General features: G+C 45.6%; 1 protein-coding gene across 2 annotated transcripts in view; it reads left to right on the top strand.

Moving 5' to 3' along the window:
• Positions 1-19651, top strand: part of robo1 (roundabout, axon guidance receptor, homolog 1 (Drosophila)) — a 178147-nt gene that overhangs the window by 14964 nt on the left and 143532 nt on the right. For both annotated transcript variants that reach the window (XM_018758787.2, XM_018758786.2), the window contains exon 2: positions 13780-14106. In XM_018758787.2, the coding sequence (XP_018614303.2) occupies positions 13780-14106 (327 nt within the window). The remainder of the gene's footprint in view (positions 1-13779; positions 14107-19651) is intronic.

Raw genomic sequence — 19651 nt, 5'->3', positions numbered from 1 at the left:
CATCTAGGAGTGAGACTGTTCTGCAGCCTCACCAGCATTTTGTCCCACATACTGCTTTGAGGTGAATCCCCTCCCAGACACGGATGGAAAAGGAAGGATGAGGTTCCGATTCCCCAAAGACTGTTTCTTTCAAGCGTAGTTAACCAGGGAGGGCGACCATGGCCTGTGGTTGTTGAGATGAGTTCCACAGCCTTGTTGCAGTTCGGACTGAAATGGACACTTCGCCTAAATCACAGAACCGAATGTAGGCATTGGATGTGGGAAAAGAGTCCGTCTCAGAGGTGATATGGTGACTTCCAGCCATTGTTTGTTTGTGTGTCAGTGTACTAAAAGCTTGGAGTCACATACAACCTGATAAGGTCCAAGTGGGATGGTAACGCCACCAAGCACAGGTGGAGTTGAGTTGAGCACCAGGAGGCATAGTGGCTGGCACTACTTCCCTTTCTAAATTTCCGGTCGGGAAGGACTTTGTGGCTTATCATTCAGTAGGTTCTGTTCTTTCTTTTTTTTTTTTTTGTGGAAAAAACAGCAGTGGAAGGAAATGATTGGCTTATGCAATTTGTTTTTTTGTGCATTTATATGTGTGCACGTTTGTATGTCAGCATATAATGGGTTCAAATGCATTCGTATTGTCCATCATATTTCAGTAAGTGCTTGTCCTGAGCAGGGTCCTGCTGATCCAGAGCCTACCTTGGAAGCATTGGGAGCAAAGCTAAGGGGTTACACCCTGGATTCTATCACAGGGTAGCCACACGTACATGCATACATACATACACACACACACACACACACACACACACACACACACACACACCACCCACCTGCTCACACACTGAGGGCAATTTAAAGTCACACATTTACCTGAACTGGATGTTTGAATGTGTGGGAGGAAACCGCAGCACTTAGAGGAAACCCACAGTCACGAGGAGAACATACAAAGGCCACACAGACTGAGCGGGGAATGAAACCCATGTTTTCTCACACTACTTGTGTGGACATATTATTATTATTATTATTATTATTATTATTATTGTTGTGTTTACGGGTGCAGTAACTACACTAGAACACAAATAAAGATAAGACGCGATGGATAATGTTTTCTTTTTCCTTTTACTGAACCACGTGCAGCAACAACTCTTCTACCCTTTTCTGTACATATTGCCGGCCAACCAAACTCTAACCCATGGTGCTATTAAGAGTGGCCTATCACTTAGCCCGGAGTTTTCACTATAATCAATACACACATATTATTATTATTATTATTATTATTATTATTATTATTATTATTTTTTTTTTTTTATTATTACTGAGCATTTGAGATTTTACAGGGAGAGTTATACTAAGCAAAATCTTTCATTCTTCTTTTGTGTGATTTGTTGGTTTCTTGTATTTTCAGTTTAACTCCTGGTTCAATGGAGGGGTTTCACAAACATTCCCATACCATGTTACGCCTCAGCAATCCACACTGTGGCTACAGGAGCCAAGGCTGAGGTATTTTGTGCCCCCCGTTATTGTCACAGATATATATTGTAGGTCTGGGGGCATTTGTGTGCCACACACCCAGGTGGAAGGCAAAGCCTTTTTAGTCAGCACACAGCTGTTCTTGAATGAGCTTATTAAAAAAGAAGCAGTGGAGAAATGTCAGATGACTAAAGGGACGTGACCCAATCGGCTAATGAAGCTCAGGGAAATTCCTACAAAAGCACCGCCAGGTAATTAGAGCGCAATTCCCGGAAAGATGGATCCTTCACCATTAATTGACGTCACTTGATTGCTTGTGAGTTTTATCCCTCTGCTCCTCGCTTCTTTTTTTGTCTTTGTTCTCTGAGGCTCTGAAAGGTCAAAGCACTTTTCAGATGTGGGCGCAGGGGTGGGGGTTGGGGGCGGATGTGGTGGTAGGGAGCAGGAATGAAGGAGGGATGAGAAACTCTGAGAGGAGAGTGTCTCATATATGGGTTCAAGGAATGACAGTGGCCATCTGGGATTGAGAGAGGCTGGAGGGATGAAGGAAGCCTGAGTGAGTGCCAAGTTCTGAGGACTCGGACGAAATCAGAGCAAGGTAAAAGTAAAAAAAATAAAAAGTAAATAAATAAAACACATGGCGAAGAGGCTGCTCTTCTCTTCTCTGAAATGGTCAGAAGCTGCAGTGTCTGTATCCGCATATAGCACTGCTTCCCAAATTTTCCGTGTCCCAGATAAAGAAATATTACAGCGTTATAACTGAGTTACTTCCCTGGCACAGTTTGAACTACTGTTGAAATAATCATTGAAGTAGCATAGTTGTGGATAAACAGCATCCATAAATGCTTAAAATAAAAAATATATATACAATAATGTTCAAGTCCATTCACGTCCGGTGCTTGTGGGTCAAGCAGACCAACAAGGAGCCTGTGTTGAAGTCGCACTCTAATCTGAACGCAATGTTACGGCTATAATTTTAGCAAACTTGGAGAAGCTTACCCAGCAGAGCATTACCATGGTAGCCACTGAGAAAACCTTTGCTTGTGAAATATCTCATTTTCATGTAAATTTATTTTCATTCCATCCAGTTAGAAACCCTTTGAAAGTCATTTTGTGTTGTTAATTAATTCAATAAAACTGTATGAATAAACACAATGTATGATAACTGCTTATTAGCAGCATTTAGTAAGGGTTGCCAGGCAAGGAGACAACTGTCCTCAGGGTCATGTCCAAAAGAGTTTGGGAGGAGATCTCTGCATCTTTTCAGGGTGACCATTTAAAGTGTACAGTGTACCATTCCGGTACTCCAACACAAACTCCAGCGGTGTGTAATTGTTGCGTACCTCATCAGTGTGGTCAAGAGAGGACCACGCACTGGTCACACACTGTATAACTGTAAGACTTTTATTGGACATGCTGCTCGCAGACTGTTTGGACCAGGAACCAGCTGCTTCGAACTGAGCAGAGTGGAAGAAGAGAAGTTCTGAGCATGGCCCAGTTCAGCGGGCCGCCATCCAGCGGAGGAAATGTCTTTTTAATGTCTGCTTCAGCACACGGCTCTAGAAGGCTCCACAGGCTTCTGGCAGGATATGCCCCTCCCCATTAATGTGAAAAAATATTTACTCTATGTTGGACGGCGTGCCTCACGACACAGTCCCTTTTTAAACATGGCGGCTGACCGATCCATGATGGTCTGGAGATGACGGTGCTTCTAACCTCCTCTTGCACTTCACTACCCTCTCCCACTCTCAAATCATGGGTTCGTGTGGCCCCTGGAAACATGCAGAGCTTACAGCTGCCATCTGTCCTAGGGTGTGTGTGTGTGTGTGTGTGTGTGTACGCTTTTTTTCGTAAACCTTGAACCCATATATGAGACACTCTCCTCTCAAAGCCTTCATTGATTTGCATATGGTGATGCTGCAGGCAATACGCAACACATAACACACAGTAATGATGTTAAACCTGCGACACAGCCCATTCTCAGCTCTCTGTGTGTTACAGGCCACAGTGTGAGGGTTTCATGTAGGACACTGCAAGTGTGCTTCAGGAAGGGATGCCATCACTGGGCCTTAGGCAAGAAGACTGCTGTTGTGTCCTCAACAAAAAATGTTGTGTAAAACATGAGTTATATAAATTATTGCCAAAGTATGTGAAATACTAGTTCAGTAAACATAAAGGCATCTGCGGAGCAAAGCTCAAGCAACTGAAGATGTGGCGGCTCCTCAATAACACTGGGAGAGCATTGGATTGTGTGCTGCGTGGCGTCCCTTGCGCACCCTGGCTATATGACAGAACACGTCTTTTTTTTGGCACAGGGCCTCGGGTGCCATATTCCATCCTGCCGTAGCATGCCATCCGAGCACGCTTGCTGCACTGGCTGCCCGGTGCTCTGTGTCGCAAGAGCAGAAATGCCGCAGCAAGGGGTGGGGGTGGGGGGGGGGTGGGGGTGACCTTGGGAGGTGTGGCGCTGCAGCGGACAGGAGGGACATGGGGCTGTAGAAACCTGAGTATGTACTGGGGTTCAGTGGTCTTGGGAGGAGAACAGTGTGAAGAGGGGCTGTGTATGTGTTTAATGGTGATGCTTGGGTAGCGGGAGGGAGGGGCAGAAGGAATAACTGTAAAACAGTTTTCAGTTTACCAAATGTGTTTGTCGTTAATCTTTTTCGGAGGGTTGTGTCACCACTGTTTCATGTGGTTGGTGGAACCTTAACTCATGGTCCATGGTGTTGATATCCTCACCAACATCAATTGATTTATTGATTAATCAATCTATCAATCAATTAATTAATTTGCTTCTTTGTTTGTTTGTTCACTTACTTTCCTCTTTATCCCACAGTGCATTGGTCCTAGCATAGAACTGTGGATAATAGTGACACCTTAAACCTGGGATCTGGAATCCAATTATACCATTGAAGTGACCGTTGTTCTTAGATATAAGAAATAGAAATAGGAAGAACACAATGTCTGTTAATTAAAATGTTATGCAATTTTCCATAATTGCATAATGAATGATTTTAATTTTATCTTAAGTATATTTTTAATATACATAATTTCCCATAATGCACCACATGTGGAGTAGAAGCTTCCTAAATGAATTTAATGAACCTTATTTGCAAATGATCACAGAACATTTTATTCTGTGTTAAATTATTCATTCCATCAGGGCTTTAGATTGTTGATTAATTCATTACAGCAATTAATGAGATTTTTTCCCCATGTTGTTAGGACATTTTGTGGCTGTCTTTTTATTTTAAATTAGTTTTTTGACTTATTTAGAATAGTTGTGAGCAACTGGAGAAATATGGAGATATTTTAAAAAAGGATGAATATCAGAGAAAGAGAATATATGAATTTCAATATACTTTCTGGTCAGGAACACCTGTGTTATTGATTCTATCAAAGGAAAGCAGTGCATTTGTATTTATTTTTTTTTTGCATCCCTGAAGAATAATGATGAAATTTGTCATGGAACATGCAATAAACTGCGTGAGCATCCTTGGAGTGGACCTGTCTCACAGCAAGTGAGGCCGATGTCTGAGAGGCTCAACACATGCTCCTGGGTCTTGCAGAATGTAGACGGTCAGCACATCTTACACAAACTTCCTTTTCACGTTTCAAAGGGTTGTGCGAATGCATTACAACTGGTTAAAGACGCGTGTCTCCTCCTGCTGCCCGATCCTGATCCCTAGGGCAGCAGCAAAGCAGAATTGAACCGTTGTCCTGGACGGAAGGAGCGCGGTTCCATGAATATGGATGGGCGACGCTAGGACAGCATTACGGCTCCATCTGGACACAAGTGCTCCTGCATATTCACTTAACCAGTAGAACTGCTCTCCTGCCAAGAAGCTGGAGCTTTTTCAACACATCACTGAATTGCCATCGCTCAAGCCTTATTAGAAAGAGGGCTTTGGTGGAAAGCGCCAACTCGATCACTTCCTCCCACTTCCACTGTGCGTTTCCTCAGCTCTTTGCTTCAACACCACACCTGCACCAAGGACTCGCCGTTTCAGTTACACCTCCGGCCCGTGGCAAAAAGGACCGGCACCCCTTGGACAATGTCCATCCCCCCCCCGAGAAAACTTTTTTCTCATGTGACTGAGCGTGTTGTAAAACTCCTAACTTTCAGTGCACTCCATATGAAGTTCACCATTTTTGAGCAGAAGAGGAAACTCCTGCCAAGGCAGTCCATTCCAGACACTCCATCTGCTCGTGTCCCACAATCCATAGCGACATGGTCCTATTGGTCCCGGAGTGAATCGTGTTTTATTTCTGAGAATTAATAAGGTCTTAAAAAAAAGGCAGCATATTTCTCCCCTGGGCATCAAACTGCCCTCCTGCCCTTTCCTGGCGCTCGGCAGCTTTCATTTCTTTGTAATGACATTTGGTTGAGCAGCTTGGAATGTCGGAGTGCTACAACTCATCCCACATTGCCTCCCTTGGACTGCACACAATTTCATCGCTCTGTTGTTTCTTACTGTCACTACTCCTCTATTTTGCTCTTCTTATCTCAGACAGGATGTTTAGATCAGGTTACCCCTCAGACATCACTCGTGTGAGCAGTTGGAGAGATGGCAATGAAAGTCCATGAGTCCATTTTCTGTATTGAAGGTGATCATCAGAACCTGTCTTCTCTCTTCTTTCGGGCAGAGCAAATGAGGTTCTTTAGGAATGGGCCACACTCTCAGGTCAGGAAGTTTGTCCCGTTGGGGACTGTTCCTTTTTGAGAGCCTGGGTGCCGAAACCCACAGGGATGCCTCAACAAGGTGGGCCTTCGAGCCCTGTGCTCAAAACACTGTCGGTGGGACCTACGAATCGAACCTCTGTCTCTCCACAGCCAGTCACATCAGATGGCGGTCTGTTCTGCAGTCACCGGCAGCCCCAGGTTCAGGTGTCTCACCACGGCACCACACTCTCGGGCACCGGGGCTCCCTGCCGTCACCCGCTGTCACGTTTGATGTTGTGTCACACACACACACACACACGCCTTCCAGGGAAGCCTAATGAATCCGCAAATTCATGAATAATGATTCGCTTCTCAGTCACTCCCTCCGGCTGACAGCCACCTTCTCGCCAGCGCTTGTAACATTTACTCATTATTCGCGAGAGTCTGTCTGTATGCGTACGGGGCGCACTGCTCCTTGACTGAGGTGTGTCTGTGTGTGTGTGTGTGTGTGTGTGTGTGTGTGTGTGTGTGTGTGTGTGTGTCTGTGTCTTTGTGTGTGAGAAAGAAACCTTCCAGTCTGTTGTAATCATACACTATAACTCCACACACTCGCAGGACCTTCAGTGTAAAACTATGAAAGGCGCTAGAAACGGTGTGTGAAAATAAAGTACAAATTGTAGCATTTCATAGTACATCCAACATGAAGGGCATTTGCACAGCGACCTAAGTGGTGACGAGATGGGCGTGAGCAGGATTACTGGCTAAAGGAATAACTGCGGTGAGGTGTGGAGCAGGGGTAATACATACACACACACACACACACACACACACACACATACATTTATGTGGGAAGAGAGTGAAATATGTGTACAGTGTGTATATGCTTTCAGGCCCTGACACACACAGTTTGGTACACACACTGTACACAGTACTGTACACAGGCGAGCCTCTTAAGCGAGAGCACTTGGGAGCATTTTTGCAGGGAACATTTTCATTTGCCTTCCGTGCATGTGTCCCGTTGAGACTTGGACGTGTGCTGAGTGAGAGCGCCCCTTCTCCCTCTTCCATGTGGCGTCAGGTTTCCTCTCGGCGTGCCTGCAAAAAGTATGTTTCGTATGGCAGCCGGCGCTTTCGTTCAGGATCATTAGTGGTTCACGTCCCTCTTTGAGTTCTCGCTTCATCTCGCTTGAGATTCGTTGCCTCTTGGTAAACAGAGACGGAAGATAAAAGTGGCTTAAAGATGTATTTCACTCTCTTCCCATATAAATGTGTGTGTGCTCGTATTACCCCTGCTCCGCACCTCACCTCAGTTATTGCTTTAGCACACACACATGTTTCTCCAGACACTTAAAAGTTAGGAGCTCACAGATCCCGACGCGGTATTTTAGTAACACCTTAGAAATAGGTAAGCAGCAACAACAAGTAACATTAATAGCAGCAGCTTGTCACACAGAGATGGGTGTATGCATGCGTGTGCGTGCACACACATATACACACACACTTACGCATACAGAATGATCTAATCACACCTAAACCTTTAATCCTCCTCTCAAGGACTGAAAGAGATACTCCAGTGTAACATTTGAAGCAGTTGGAATGAGACCCGACCAGCAGAGGTGTTTGTGTCCTTCATTCCTGGGCACGGTACCCTGACAATGAGACACACATGCATGCACGCACGCCCGCCCGCACACTCGAATGTGTCACTGCGCTTTCCCATTTGTGGGCGATGTAATCGCACTTTTGCGGTTCCTTTACCTCGGGGTGGATCCTTTTTCCTCTGCTCCTCCAACTGCTGTCAGCAGAACCAGCTGTGAGTAGATCATTCCACTCCGTGCTGTTCCCGCTCTCACACACACACACACAGACACACACACGCACCACATCTCTGCTTCCTGCTGTTTGAGAGGCTCAACACATGCTCCCGGGCCCAGATCTGGTTACAGACACAGCACAGAGGGGCGTGTTTCCGCTAGCCCTTCTCAGGGGCTTGGGTGCAAGCGACTCTTGATTAGCTGCCTTTAACCCAAATCTTGAACATGGCCTTGGCAATGCTCTACGCTCCTCAACTCCCTTAATCACTACTTACTCACATGATGGACAATGGTGTGCTGACCAGCTCCCTTATCTGCGCTCCCTTTCACAGCCACAGCACAATGTGGGGGTGTCTGAGCAGAGGAAGCTTCAGCTTATATCCCCCCCCCCTCCACACACACACACACACACACACACACACACACACACACACACACACTCACTCACACAGAGCAGAGTGGAATAACTGACACTGCAGTTGGTACTAATAAAGAAACTCTTAATTGCTGGATGGCGTTGGCCAGACTGACATCTGCTAGGACTGTTTTGTGCTTAGAAACATATGAATGAGTGAAACATTTAAATAATATCCAGACAGTGAATAAAAAACTATACTTGTCATCATGCAACCTCTTGTTCTATAGGAACATATCATTCGGTGTGTGTCTGCTGTCTGAGGGCACCCTGGCGCCTGTGTGTGCGCTTCTCTGTTTCTGTGGGGCTTACCTGACAATGACAACACCTCGCGCTTCCCTACTTTACCCCCCCAGCACCGCATCGCTCGCCGGTAATCCTAATGAAAATGTAAAATGCATGACTTTGCCTTGGAGGTACATGGGTTTTTAATTGCGCTTCGCGGCTCCGCTCTCCTGGATGTGGGGTTTGATACACAGATCCGCCTCATACTCGTTCTCCCTCGGAGCATATCTGCTGCATCAACCACATTACACACACGTCTCCACTGAGTGTGTGACGCAGCACAGTGCAGGAAGACTCTGTTTAAATATTGATCACCTTCTAAACAACTTGTTTTTCTGCTTCTCTAGGCAGTGGCGAGTGTAAAGGGAGGTGATATTGTTCCCATTCCGGTGGGACTGAGTGGATCTTTAGTTTATTACAATCATTAGTGGTGGGTGTGTGTTTCTGTCCAGAGGGAACAGGGGAGCCTGACCTTTCTTCATATGGAGCACATACTAGTCTTCCTGGGTAGTTCCTGTAGCTCCTCTGCTCATTGTCCGTTTGTATTTCTCTCCCTGCTGTCTCGGTTAAATTTTCTGGTATATTTCGTAACACACAGAGTGTGTGCTTACTGTGGAAACTGTTCAGAGAGTCTCTGTACACACACACTTCTAGCCTTACGGGCTCCTGTTGTTTCTCATCGGAGGGCTACCTTGCTTCTGTATTGATCAAAGGAGAGGCCTGGTTTTCTTCAGTGTACTCCCCCCCCCACTGCCTTCATCCAACCCCCTCTGCCTCAGTCATCTTCTTCCACCTCCTCCAACCAAAAAGCAAAAAAAAAAAAACCGTGTGTGTGTGAGAGAGGGAGAGCGAGAGATAATCCCACTCAGAGCGCCAATCGATACAATGCCCGCAGCAAAACTCTCACAGCCTACTCCTTAACCATCCTCCCCCACCCACCTTGTACTCCCTTCGTAGGCTAACAAGATGACCATCACTCTGAAAACAACCACACTGCACCCACAGCTCTCATTCTGCACTCTGGTCCTCTACACCTTACTTGCCTGCTGCGGTAATTACATGTGCACTATAGCTTATGGATCTAGTTGGCTCTAGTTTACATTAGTCCCCCAACTCAGGCCCACTTGCGGAGCGACTGCCCCCTCTGGCAGTATATGTCACCCTGGATTCCTAAAGTGAAATCCCTGACTGGACATCTGACATATGGGAGCTGTACAGGGAGGGTGACTCACAAATTAGTGTTTTTGGGCTGTGGCTCCACTGCACATTGGACTGGGAAGGATGCAATCGGGTGTGAGAAGCCCCGCCTCTGCACCGTGTGTTGCGTGTGCTGCAGTGTGGGCCAGGGGTCCTGGGATCAGTTTACAACACAGGTGAATACATACATTTTGTTTCACTGTGAAGAAACTGCCAGCTAAATTACGGTTCTTTGTGGGGCTCTTCCTTAAAGTTGCCGTAAATCACGCCACTGTTTTTGCCTGCAATAAAAGCAAATAAAATTGCATCCTCTTACTTTTAAAGCAATAAATCAGGTAAGTCATGAAAGCTGGTAGGCATTTCTGGACAACAAAGGTTTCTTCTTTTTTTTTTCCTCTCCAAAAACATCTGCTTTTGGTCTTTGACTTTTCAGAAATTTTCCAAACATCTCACTTGGGCTCACATATGCTGTCCCCGCCCACTGGACTGGTGATTGAATCCACAGAGCTGAGCTGAAAGCAGGCTGACATCTCCGGCGTACAGTCTTATCCCCAATTACAAAGTCTTTGTAAGGTGAAGTCTCCCATCAGACACAATGACCATTAATTTCAACAGCACAATTTTTTATGTTTGTGAACTTTTAGCACCCATTATCAAATATCATGAATAAAGACACAATTACTTTAATAAGGGGGGGTACGGTGGCGCAGTAGGTTGGACCAGGTCTTGCTCTCCAGTGGGTCTGGGGTTCGAGTCCTGCTTGGGGTGCCTTGTGACGGACTGGTGTCCTGTCCTTGGTGTGTTCCCTCCCCCTCCGGCCTTACGCCCTGTGTTGCCGGGTAAGCTCTGGTTCACCGCGACCCTGTATGGGACAAGCGGTTCAGAAAATGTGTGTGTGTGTACTTTAATAAGTCACTGGTTATAACACTGGCTATGGTAAAAGCACAGTTTCCCTTAATTAATTCCACAATAACAGTGTTCACTGTCTACCTGCACTTTCAGCGCTTTAGTGGCTTACTGTACACTTAAATGCTGACAAAATATGTACGTTTAATAATCAATTTTTTGAGTGTTATATGGATGTTAATTGAACCTGTAATGGGATAAACAGAATTAGACTGTAAAGACAAAAGAAATCCCGAAATCTGAGTTTCAGGGTACGACTGTACTTCAGATCTGCTCTATCTGCTGGGTTGGTGTGCATGTGGATTGGATACGGCGCCCTTTCTATCACCTTGGTTCGCGAACATCAGTTTACCTTTTGCTTAAAGCGGATCCAAGCCTCTTATTGGGGGGGGCTGGAGACATGTTAAGCGGGAGGTGAAAGGATCACTGACAGACTGTGAGCGATACACACTGTGGGGAGGTGTGACCATTTTTCCCACAGTAGAACGACTGCTCCCTTCACACCCTCCTGCTGTGAGGCTGTTGAAGTTGAAGGAAGAGCCTTTCACACCTGGGGAGGACACTGAGGGGGCAGTCAGCGGGGATCAGAGGTGAGCTGTGAGTGCTAAGCTCACACTTTGGGTTTTTTTCAGCAGAAGGAGTTAAGGAGTGTTAGCACAGCACATCCTGAGGTATCCTGCAAACATACACATGGCCCCATCTGTGAGTGTGTGCAGACAGTAAGTGAAAGTGGCAGGGTTCGTATCTCAGTTTTACAATGATAATTGAGCCCAGGTGCGGTGTGACTTCATGCAATAGTTATATTTGACTTACTACGGCTCGTTTAATCAACACTGTGAGTGGTGTGTTCAGTGAGACACACACACACACACACAAACACACAGACACATGTCCAAGAGCTTTGGTGGGGCTACAGCCAGTAGAGTACTACATGGTCCGTAACTTTTGCCCTTATATTTAGCACACGTATGAATTACAAGGCAAAATGAAGAAACTGTCAAGATTTTTCAAATGTTAGAAAACTTCTCAAACAGCAAAGTTAGCTGAGCTTCATTATCAAGAAAGAAGGCAGTGATTTTTGGTTCCTTTGGAGTTTTGTGGAATTTAAATTGTTAATGAGCCCTTTGAAACATGTCTGTTTGCAGCATAGTGGATATTACAGAGAAAACGCCGTACAAGGGGAGGAACGGATGGCGGAGTGTGCCGCCAGTTCAAAGAACTCTTAAATAAAACATAGTGCGTTGGCTGCTTACCAGCAGCCCCTGGTGCACCGAGTCCTGGGTTTCCCTTTTACGCCTTCATTAGCCGTGTTAGATTCGTGGAGGAGTGCTGGCCTGCAGGTTCGAAGGACCAGGCAAGAGAGGTGCTACGGATCAGGCTTGATTAGCGCTGCCTTGGCAGCACGGTGCTGACCACTACCGCCTTCACCACTTGCTGTTTAGCGCTCAAGTTTCACATTCAACAGCAAGCCTCTTTCTCAACCTCATTCTCAGCTACACCAGGTACACTGACTCTTTTTTTCTTCTTGTCTCTTCTGGAAATAATCTTCTCTGGTGTGCTCCCAACAACATGACACCTTGCCTGTGTAAATTGTTGCATTGGTAATGATGAAGAGCTCCTAGTCACACAACTTCATTAAAATGGTAGTTTAAATAGAAATTCTAATGACTAACAGCGCTGACAAGAAGCTGAAAGTGAGGATTCTGTGTGTGTGTTTTGTGTGTGTGTTGGGAGAGTTAAATCGGATGAGGTCCTGTTTGACTGACACTAAACAGCAGACCCTCCATCCAAGGGTCCAGAGGAACGCGGCACGGTGGGACGGATACATTACTTAAGCTGTGTGTAGCCTATTAGGCCGTGTGCCTTTTAATTGGATGCGATTGTGCTTCAAAGGCCAAATAAGGCAATGGGACATGTGGATTAGCGAAACCCCAACCCCCAAACACCCAGACCTTACTTCCCTCATTGTGAACCCCCCAGGCTGGATCGAGGCCATGCTTATTTGCATTTATACCAGGTCTTTGACACAGTTGAGTGCACTCTGAGCAGCAGTAATGACAACGGATTGGATGGGGATGGTGGTGGCATCAGGTTTTATTTCTGCCCTTTCCCTCATGCCCCCTTCCCCCACCCCAATTTACTTGTCTTTTTTTTTTTTTTCTGGCACCAACTGTGTGCTTTGCCGACGTCTCGATTTGGCATGTCTCGTGAGTCACTCTTCACTCGTCTTTCTTGTTGTTTCCCTCCATCATGTTTGACCCCTGACCTCACCTTGCACACGCTTTCATGTGTCAAATTAGAGGCTCATGCAGGTGATTCGCTCAGTCCGCTGTGCAAATGACAGAGTAGATGGAATCTGAAGCCCTGTGTTACCGTGGTGCTGTCTCCAAATGGCTCTCTGGCTGCTGTTGGTACTTGCTGAGGAAAAGCTGGGCTCATGACATCAGCAGAGGTGACACTGGGTGCCGCAGACTCACTGAGCCCAACGAACAGTGTCCTGTTAGAGCCTGACTGCTGTTTATACACTGTGAACACAAACATGTGGGCTCATTCAGACCCACACACCCTCACAGCTGTAAAGATTTGCCTAAACTATACTTCTGAAATCCTTAAGCACTGACTTCTACACAACATTGCCGCTTTTTAACTTAAGGTCTAAGGGTAAAGCAAGGTCCAGATTGCCTGCAATATCACACACATCTTCCTTATGTACACAATAACTTGGCAACAAGTAGCACAGTGGTTGGAAACATGTACTCGTCAAGTGAAGATTGTCAGTTGAAGTCTCTGAGCAGTGCTGTCCTGGAAACAAGCTACCAGATTGTTCCCATAAAATATGCTTCTCTTGGAATGGTTGAAATTGTATGTTCCTTTGAGTAAAAGTGTCTGTCAAGCAAAGAAATAATGACAGCATTTTACTGTGGCTGTGTTCAGCCAACCTCTGGTAAATGTGAGTGAAGGGCTGCCGAAAACCTCTCTTCCACACGGGCCGTGCACCCATGACCCCCTGGTTAACGCTCCTTTCTTCTGGCCCACAGGATCCCGTCTGCGCCAGGAGGACTCCCCACCCCGCATCGTGGAGCACCCCTCTGACCTGATCGTGTCCAAGGGCGAGCCAGCCACCCTCAACTGCAAGGCGGAGGGGCGGCCCATGCCCACGGTGGAGTGGTACAAGGATGGTGAGCGCGTGGAAACGGACAAAGATGACCCGCGATCCCACCGCATGCTGTTGCCCAGCGGCTCGCTCTTCTTCCTGCGCATCGTCCATGGACGCCGGAGCAAGCCGGATGAGGGAAGCTACGTGTGTGTTGCCCGCAACTACCTGGGGGAGGCCATGAGCCACAACGCCTCACTGGAAGTGGCCAGTAAGTCACGGGCTTCTTTATTTCTGCTGTTGCCATGGATTTTGTGCTTTGCTCCAAAACGGGGAGTTCTGAAGGGTGAATTCCAGCTTCCTCCTCCGTTTCGCCGTCTCAATGCAGTCATTGAGGTGTGTAATCTCATCTGCACCGGGTCGACTCTGAGCACCACCAGTCTCTGATGCGGGGGGCTCTCACAGTTTGGATCCCTTTCACGAGGGACTCTCTGTAGGTGGTCAGACTGATACCACTCCAGAGCCAGAGCGATAAATTTGTGTGCCAGCGTACATGAATCTTTTAATTATGTGATATTCGCCATTTAATGGTGTGGTGTAGCCAGGCAACTCCTCAGTGCTCTCCAGATTTCTGCGATGATACGGTCGCCTTAAGCTGAGAGCAACTTCTATTACGGTGTGGGTCACTGAATCTGCTCAAAGGTTTTCAGGCAGAGGCTTTTGCACAAAACCAGAGAAGCAAGGTGGTTCGGAGCAAAATGCAGTTTATTTAATTCTTTACTGAATGAATTAGCAGTATTCATCCATTGTTATCTGTGCTGGATTATGATTTTTAGAAAAGGAGGGGTAACAGATGATAAAGAACGTTCTTTCTCTTTATACCCTTATTGTTGGTGGGGGAGGTCTTGGATGTCGGCTGCTTTTTAGGGACGGCCTTGAGCTGTCACCAAGGCTCTTATTGTCATGTCATTGAGAGTACGGACTGTGTGAAGGAGAGCTTTTTTAGGACTTTGTTGAATGATGTCGCTTCATGGAGGCCTGGCCAACATTTAGAGCAATTCAAGCAAAAATGGGGCGGAGGGACCTTATTTACTGCACCCATTGAGCTAGTGAGCCTCCAGTTCAGCTCGTCCTCTGTACTCTCAAATGGGACTGAACGGCGCAAAAGAGGACAATGATGATGCTCACACTGTAGTGTATGTTGCTGATACTGGGGTAATAGTGTGCTTTCGCTAAAGCGTTTTCTGTGTAACGATGAGTCAGCCTTGTTTTGTTGTCTAGCAGATACTTGCACGCACACTTCTTTAGATTACCTGAATATCCAAATGCCTCATGAAGTTCAGAAGTGCATCCTTCACTGAAAGGTAGGGATCCAACACCCTTGTGCTGAAAGTGTCCCTGTGTTGTGAGCCTCTTTGTTTTCAGGCTTTTGGGTGAAGGAGCTGTTGTGTATATCCCTCCTCTGCTCATCGAGGCCAAACGTGTCCACTGAGGGAGCCGCCTTACAGCTCTTTCGGTCAAAAGCCTGCCTGTGCTTCGGGAGGCTACGGAAACGAAATGGGATTCACATGTCTGGCTCATGCTGAGAGATTCTGTAAATTGAAGCGCTAAAAATACTTTGCCAAAGTGTACGAGATCCAGTTCTTTATTTCGGAACTCCGTTTTTAAAGCAGAAAAATGTTTGGCCAGGAGAGCCAAGGCTGGCAGGGACAACGGAGGGCGCCCGGACATGGCCGCAGGGCAGTGTTGCTTATTCTGTCCTGGGTTCAAACAGGACCGTAATGATACGTTGGCGATCCAGGGATCCAATTCTTGTGTAATTATGGTGTCAGAACAATTGGGTCCTGGAACGCGGCAGGATGGTTGCTGCAGGAACAATCCTGTAACCGCCGGCTCACTTTGAAATGCCAGCAAACCAACAGTGTGGCACGGCTCATCGTCAATGTGTCTTCCAACTTTCAATGAATGAGTAAACAACATTTAAACACTTGTGCGCAGTAATTGAATTAGTGTTTATTTGTTAGGAGTTTGCTCTCTAGTTATTATTTCTCTTTAGCGCTTTCTGAAAAAAACTTGAATGCAAAATCTGTGGTGACACAATAAAAGGTAACGTCACAATAGAAAGGTAAAATGCGTACGCTTCATTCCACTGTTCAGAGACCTTTTTTGAGATATTTGGTAAGTTGGTGTGTTCTCAAAGAGCCTTTTATGAATTCAACTAAAACAACCAAAGCTCTTCTTTGGGCCACAGGTAATGATGGGCATGCATTGAATTGGCTGCAAACACAATCAAACTTGTTTCAGCAACTGCTGTTTTAGCAGGATGGAGCAGTTTATTACTGTTACCTGCTCAATGCAATGTCTCACAATCAGATTTTAAAAATTTTGCATGTTTGAACTCTCATCATTATGGCCATGTACTCAACATCTAGAGGTCTCATGATTTCCGTTTGTTTTTATGTTGTTTCTTCTTGCCCAGCTGGCAGTATTATTTAAAGCAAACTATAATATAAGGGTACTATAAGTGCACCCATTCTGAAACTACGGTTGGCAACCTTTCGTTTACCAGCCTGTGTCAGTAACCACAATGGTACCTGCTGCTCACAAAATGTCTTTGTTTGCATTTCCAAAACAGCAGAAACTCAGTTGTTAACAGTAGTCTGGATTACTCCCCCCTTTCCTAGTGGAATATGGTCCACTTTTTGTGGTCTCCAGATTGCAGTGCATGTGACTATAAGCACTGAATCGAGCTGCATGGGACTGAAATTCCACACTCCTGAATTAAAGTTCTGTGAAGACAAATACATACGTACATACATGAGTGCTCCTGAAACGACAAAATGAGAGTCCCCGGGTCATAGTGAACTGACCCCCTCTCCCAAAATCAAGCAAAGGACCTCAGCGCATTGCATTGATGTAATCATTTCTTTTTGTTGTTTTTACTGTTTTCCTAGTCCAAGTTGCCTTAAAATGATTTGTGGATTACAAAACTAAAACAGAAGTCTGTACTCAGAGTTTGAGGGAGAAAATTTGGGCTGGATGTGTCATCATACCAGTTTCTTGTGTGTATGCTTTTTTTGCAAACACTTTTACGATACATGCAAAAAAAAACTACATGACCCATAATGTGGGGGATGGGCTCTCAGCCAGGATGATGGTTGGCATGTAATAGTAAAAGCAGCATGGAGCCCTGCCTCCATCTCTTCAGTTATAGCTCTTCAAGTCTACCCCCAGCCCCTTCCCCAAGAGATGAATTTTTGCAGGCAAAATAATTGACTCCTGAAAAAGCAGTTTTCTCTCTTTTAGTTGGCAGATTTGCATCTAGTTGTAAGAGTGCTGAGCAATTTATGCTACCTCTGAACATGAAACCCTCCAGCCCCCTGAGAAACACAGTACCCCACTTATTTTTCTTCTTCCATTACCTTTTCTGGTGTAATTAAATTTCTGCCCCTTTCTGAAATAAGTTTAATGGTGCAGTTGTCACTGTTCTAGGAAAAAGAGAAGAAGAGGATGGAATGTAGAGGTTTCATTGGTACGTTATTATTTGCAGGCACTGGCTACAGTGTCAGCTGTTCTGCAAAAAAATGTACGAGACAAACATCTTTCTTCAAAAGTTTAGAAATTCGGCATCCTCAGGGATACAGAGGTGCGTCTGTGCTTTCATGACAATGAAATGGAAAACTAAAGACATCATATGCAGTGAGTAATGCGGAGCTTGCCAAACAGTACCCTGTGCCTTTATTTATGACCTTGTTTTGGTGGCCTACGGTTAGTGTCTTGTTTAAATTAGTTGGTATTGCACTGAAAGAAGAACAGGAGAATCCAAACACTAGCAAAATTAGCTTCAATTGTTGTGCAGTTGCACTGTGAAGGGACTGGTTGTCAAGTTTATGGAGTATGTGTGTGTTTGCGTTGGTGTGTTTGAGAAAGGCATACCATTACTCTGAAGAACCCCTCAGTTTACTCCCCATCGATCAGGTCCTATTGCAATATGTCCTCACAGGGAATCAATTCCGCTGATTTGTTTCTATGCGGCATAATTATTTGTTTATGAGCCATTATCTTCTGCAGCAGAATTGCGTCTCCAGGTGTGCTGCTTCTCTCGCATCTAAAGGAGCGCACAGCAAAGTGATTGTGTATGTTGTGTCCCTGTGGAGCCTTGGCAGATTAACCCTCCTTACTCGCCTCACCTTGAGAAGCACATCTACATTTCAGTCATATTAGACCTGTTAATTGACTCAACCCAACCTTCATATCCATAATTTCATCCAGACACATGGTTTCTCATTAAGACAACTCAACTCAAATGCCCTTGGGTTGTCTATGGTTTGGAGGTTTGTCTACAGTATATAAAATATATAATATACATAGAGCAATCCCATCATGGGGTGGTTTTGGGGAGGCCAGGCGTGACAGATGGGGACAGAGAAGTGGGGGAAATGGAGTGTGAGGGGTGGGGGTTTTGAACGCTATGCTTTGTTCTCATGAATCGTAGCTGTAGAGGGGGACAAAAGCACTGGCATCATGCATTAAAGACAAAGTAAAAAAAGCTTTCCAATAGTACCAGAAGCAAAATTCTTCACAGGAGGGTCAGTGGAAGGTCAGAGGGCTGACATTTTCACGATGGATCACTGTGTTGCCCTGTCTGAGCTGGACCTCTTGGCTACTGCCCTGAGAGCTGCCTTTCATTCATTGCGCAAGCTTTGTTTTTCTCTCCATCCTCATGTGTCCTGCTGAGCTAAATTCCTGGACCGCCTCCTTGCCGGCCCTGTGAAAGGCTTCATTTCACAGTTTCGCTGAAGGATAGGTTGAACATGGATCCAGTATGACTGAGTTCCTGGTGAGATCAACCATATTGGGCTGCTTCTTAGAGTACGCCTCAGGCCTCCTGGAGCCTAGCCTACTCTGGGACCTTTCGCTGGCGCTGACCCTACTCTAACACATGATGGAGAAGAGGGGCAGGAGGGCAGGATATGAGGGGACTGGAGGACTTAGAAGGGGCACTGTTTGTCGAAGGACCACTGTGTAACACAATGAACACATAGTCCTGTAATGAAAGACGTGCCAGTCCCCTTGAGCCATTCCCCCAACAACTATGGATGTGAGTACGATATCTTAATCAGTCCGGGATACTGGAGGGATACAGCAGGGGACACAGCAGGGGATACTGCCAGGAACCACAAGAAAATGGAGAATAATTGCTCTCCGGATGCTAAACCAGTCTTTTTGTGGAGATGAGATCAAGGTGGATCTCCTTTGTGTTGCGGTCTTCAAGATTTTGGTGATCCATATAGCAAGGTAGGATAGTCCAAAGATAGTGTTTAGGTAACCAGGTTAAAGGACACACAACACTTCCTCTTCTGCTACATAGTACCTCCTCGCACTGTGGGTCTTTCGTAGACTGTGAAGCTGGGCAGGGCTCTACTTTAATAACCACGTGTTGCCTCATTCTGCTACAGCATTGAGTTTGTTTTTTTTTTAAATCAAGGTTCAGCTCTTGCTTAGATAACTTACTCCAAGGTCTTCCTTTGGACATGACTAAAGAAGAAGTGGATTAAATTAATTTGGAGACTTTAGAAGCAAAACGTTGTCAAAAGTTTCAGCTTTCAACTGGCTCATTTTTTTTTCTTGCTTTTGTTGCATTACAGTTATATGCATTTATTTTTTGTCTGCTGGAAGTTTAAAAAGCAGTCATCTCAAATGCTCCTCATTAGAACAAAATACTTCCAATATATTCAAGGACCCATTAAAAAATTCCTGGTGCAGCTTCAGATGTTTAAGTTTGTATCTTAAGATCGAAAGTTGTGGCAAGCAGC

This window comes from Scleropages formosus, chromosome 10 (genome assembly GCF_900964775.1).
Source record: "Scleropages formosus chromosome 10, fSclFor1.1, whole genome shotgun sequence".
In the NCBI taxonomy this organism is placed as follows: Eukaryota; Metazoa; Chordata; class Actinopteri; order Osteoglossiformes; family Osteoglossidae; genus Scleropages; species Scleropages formosus.
This window is presented reverse-complemented; position numbering and strand designations above follow the sequence as displayed.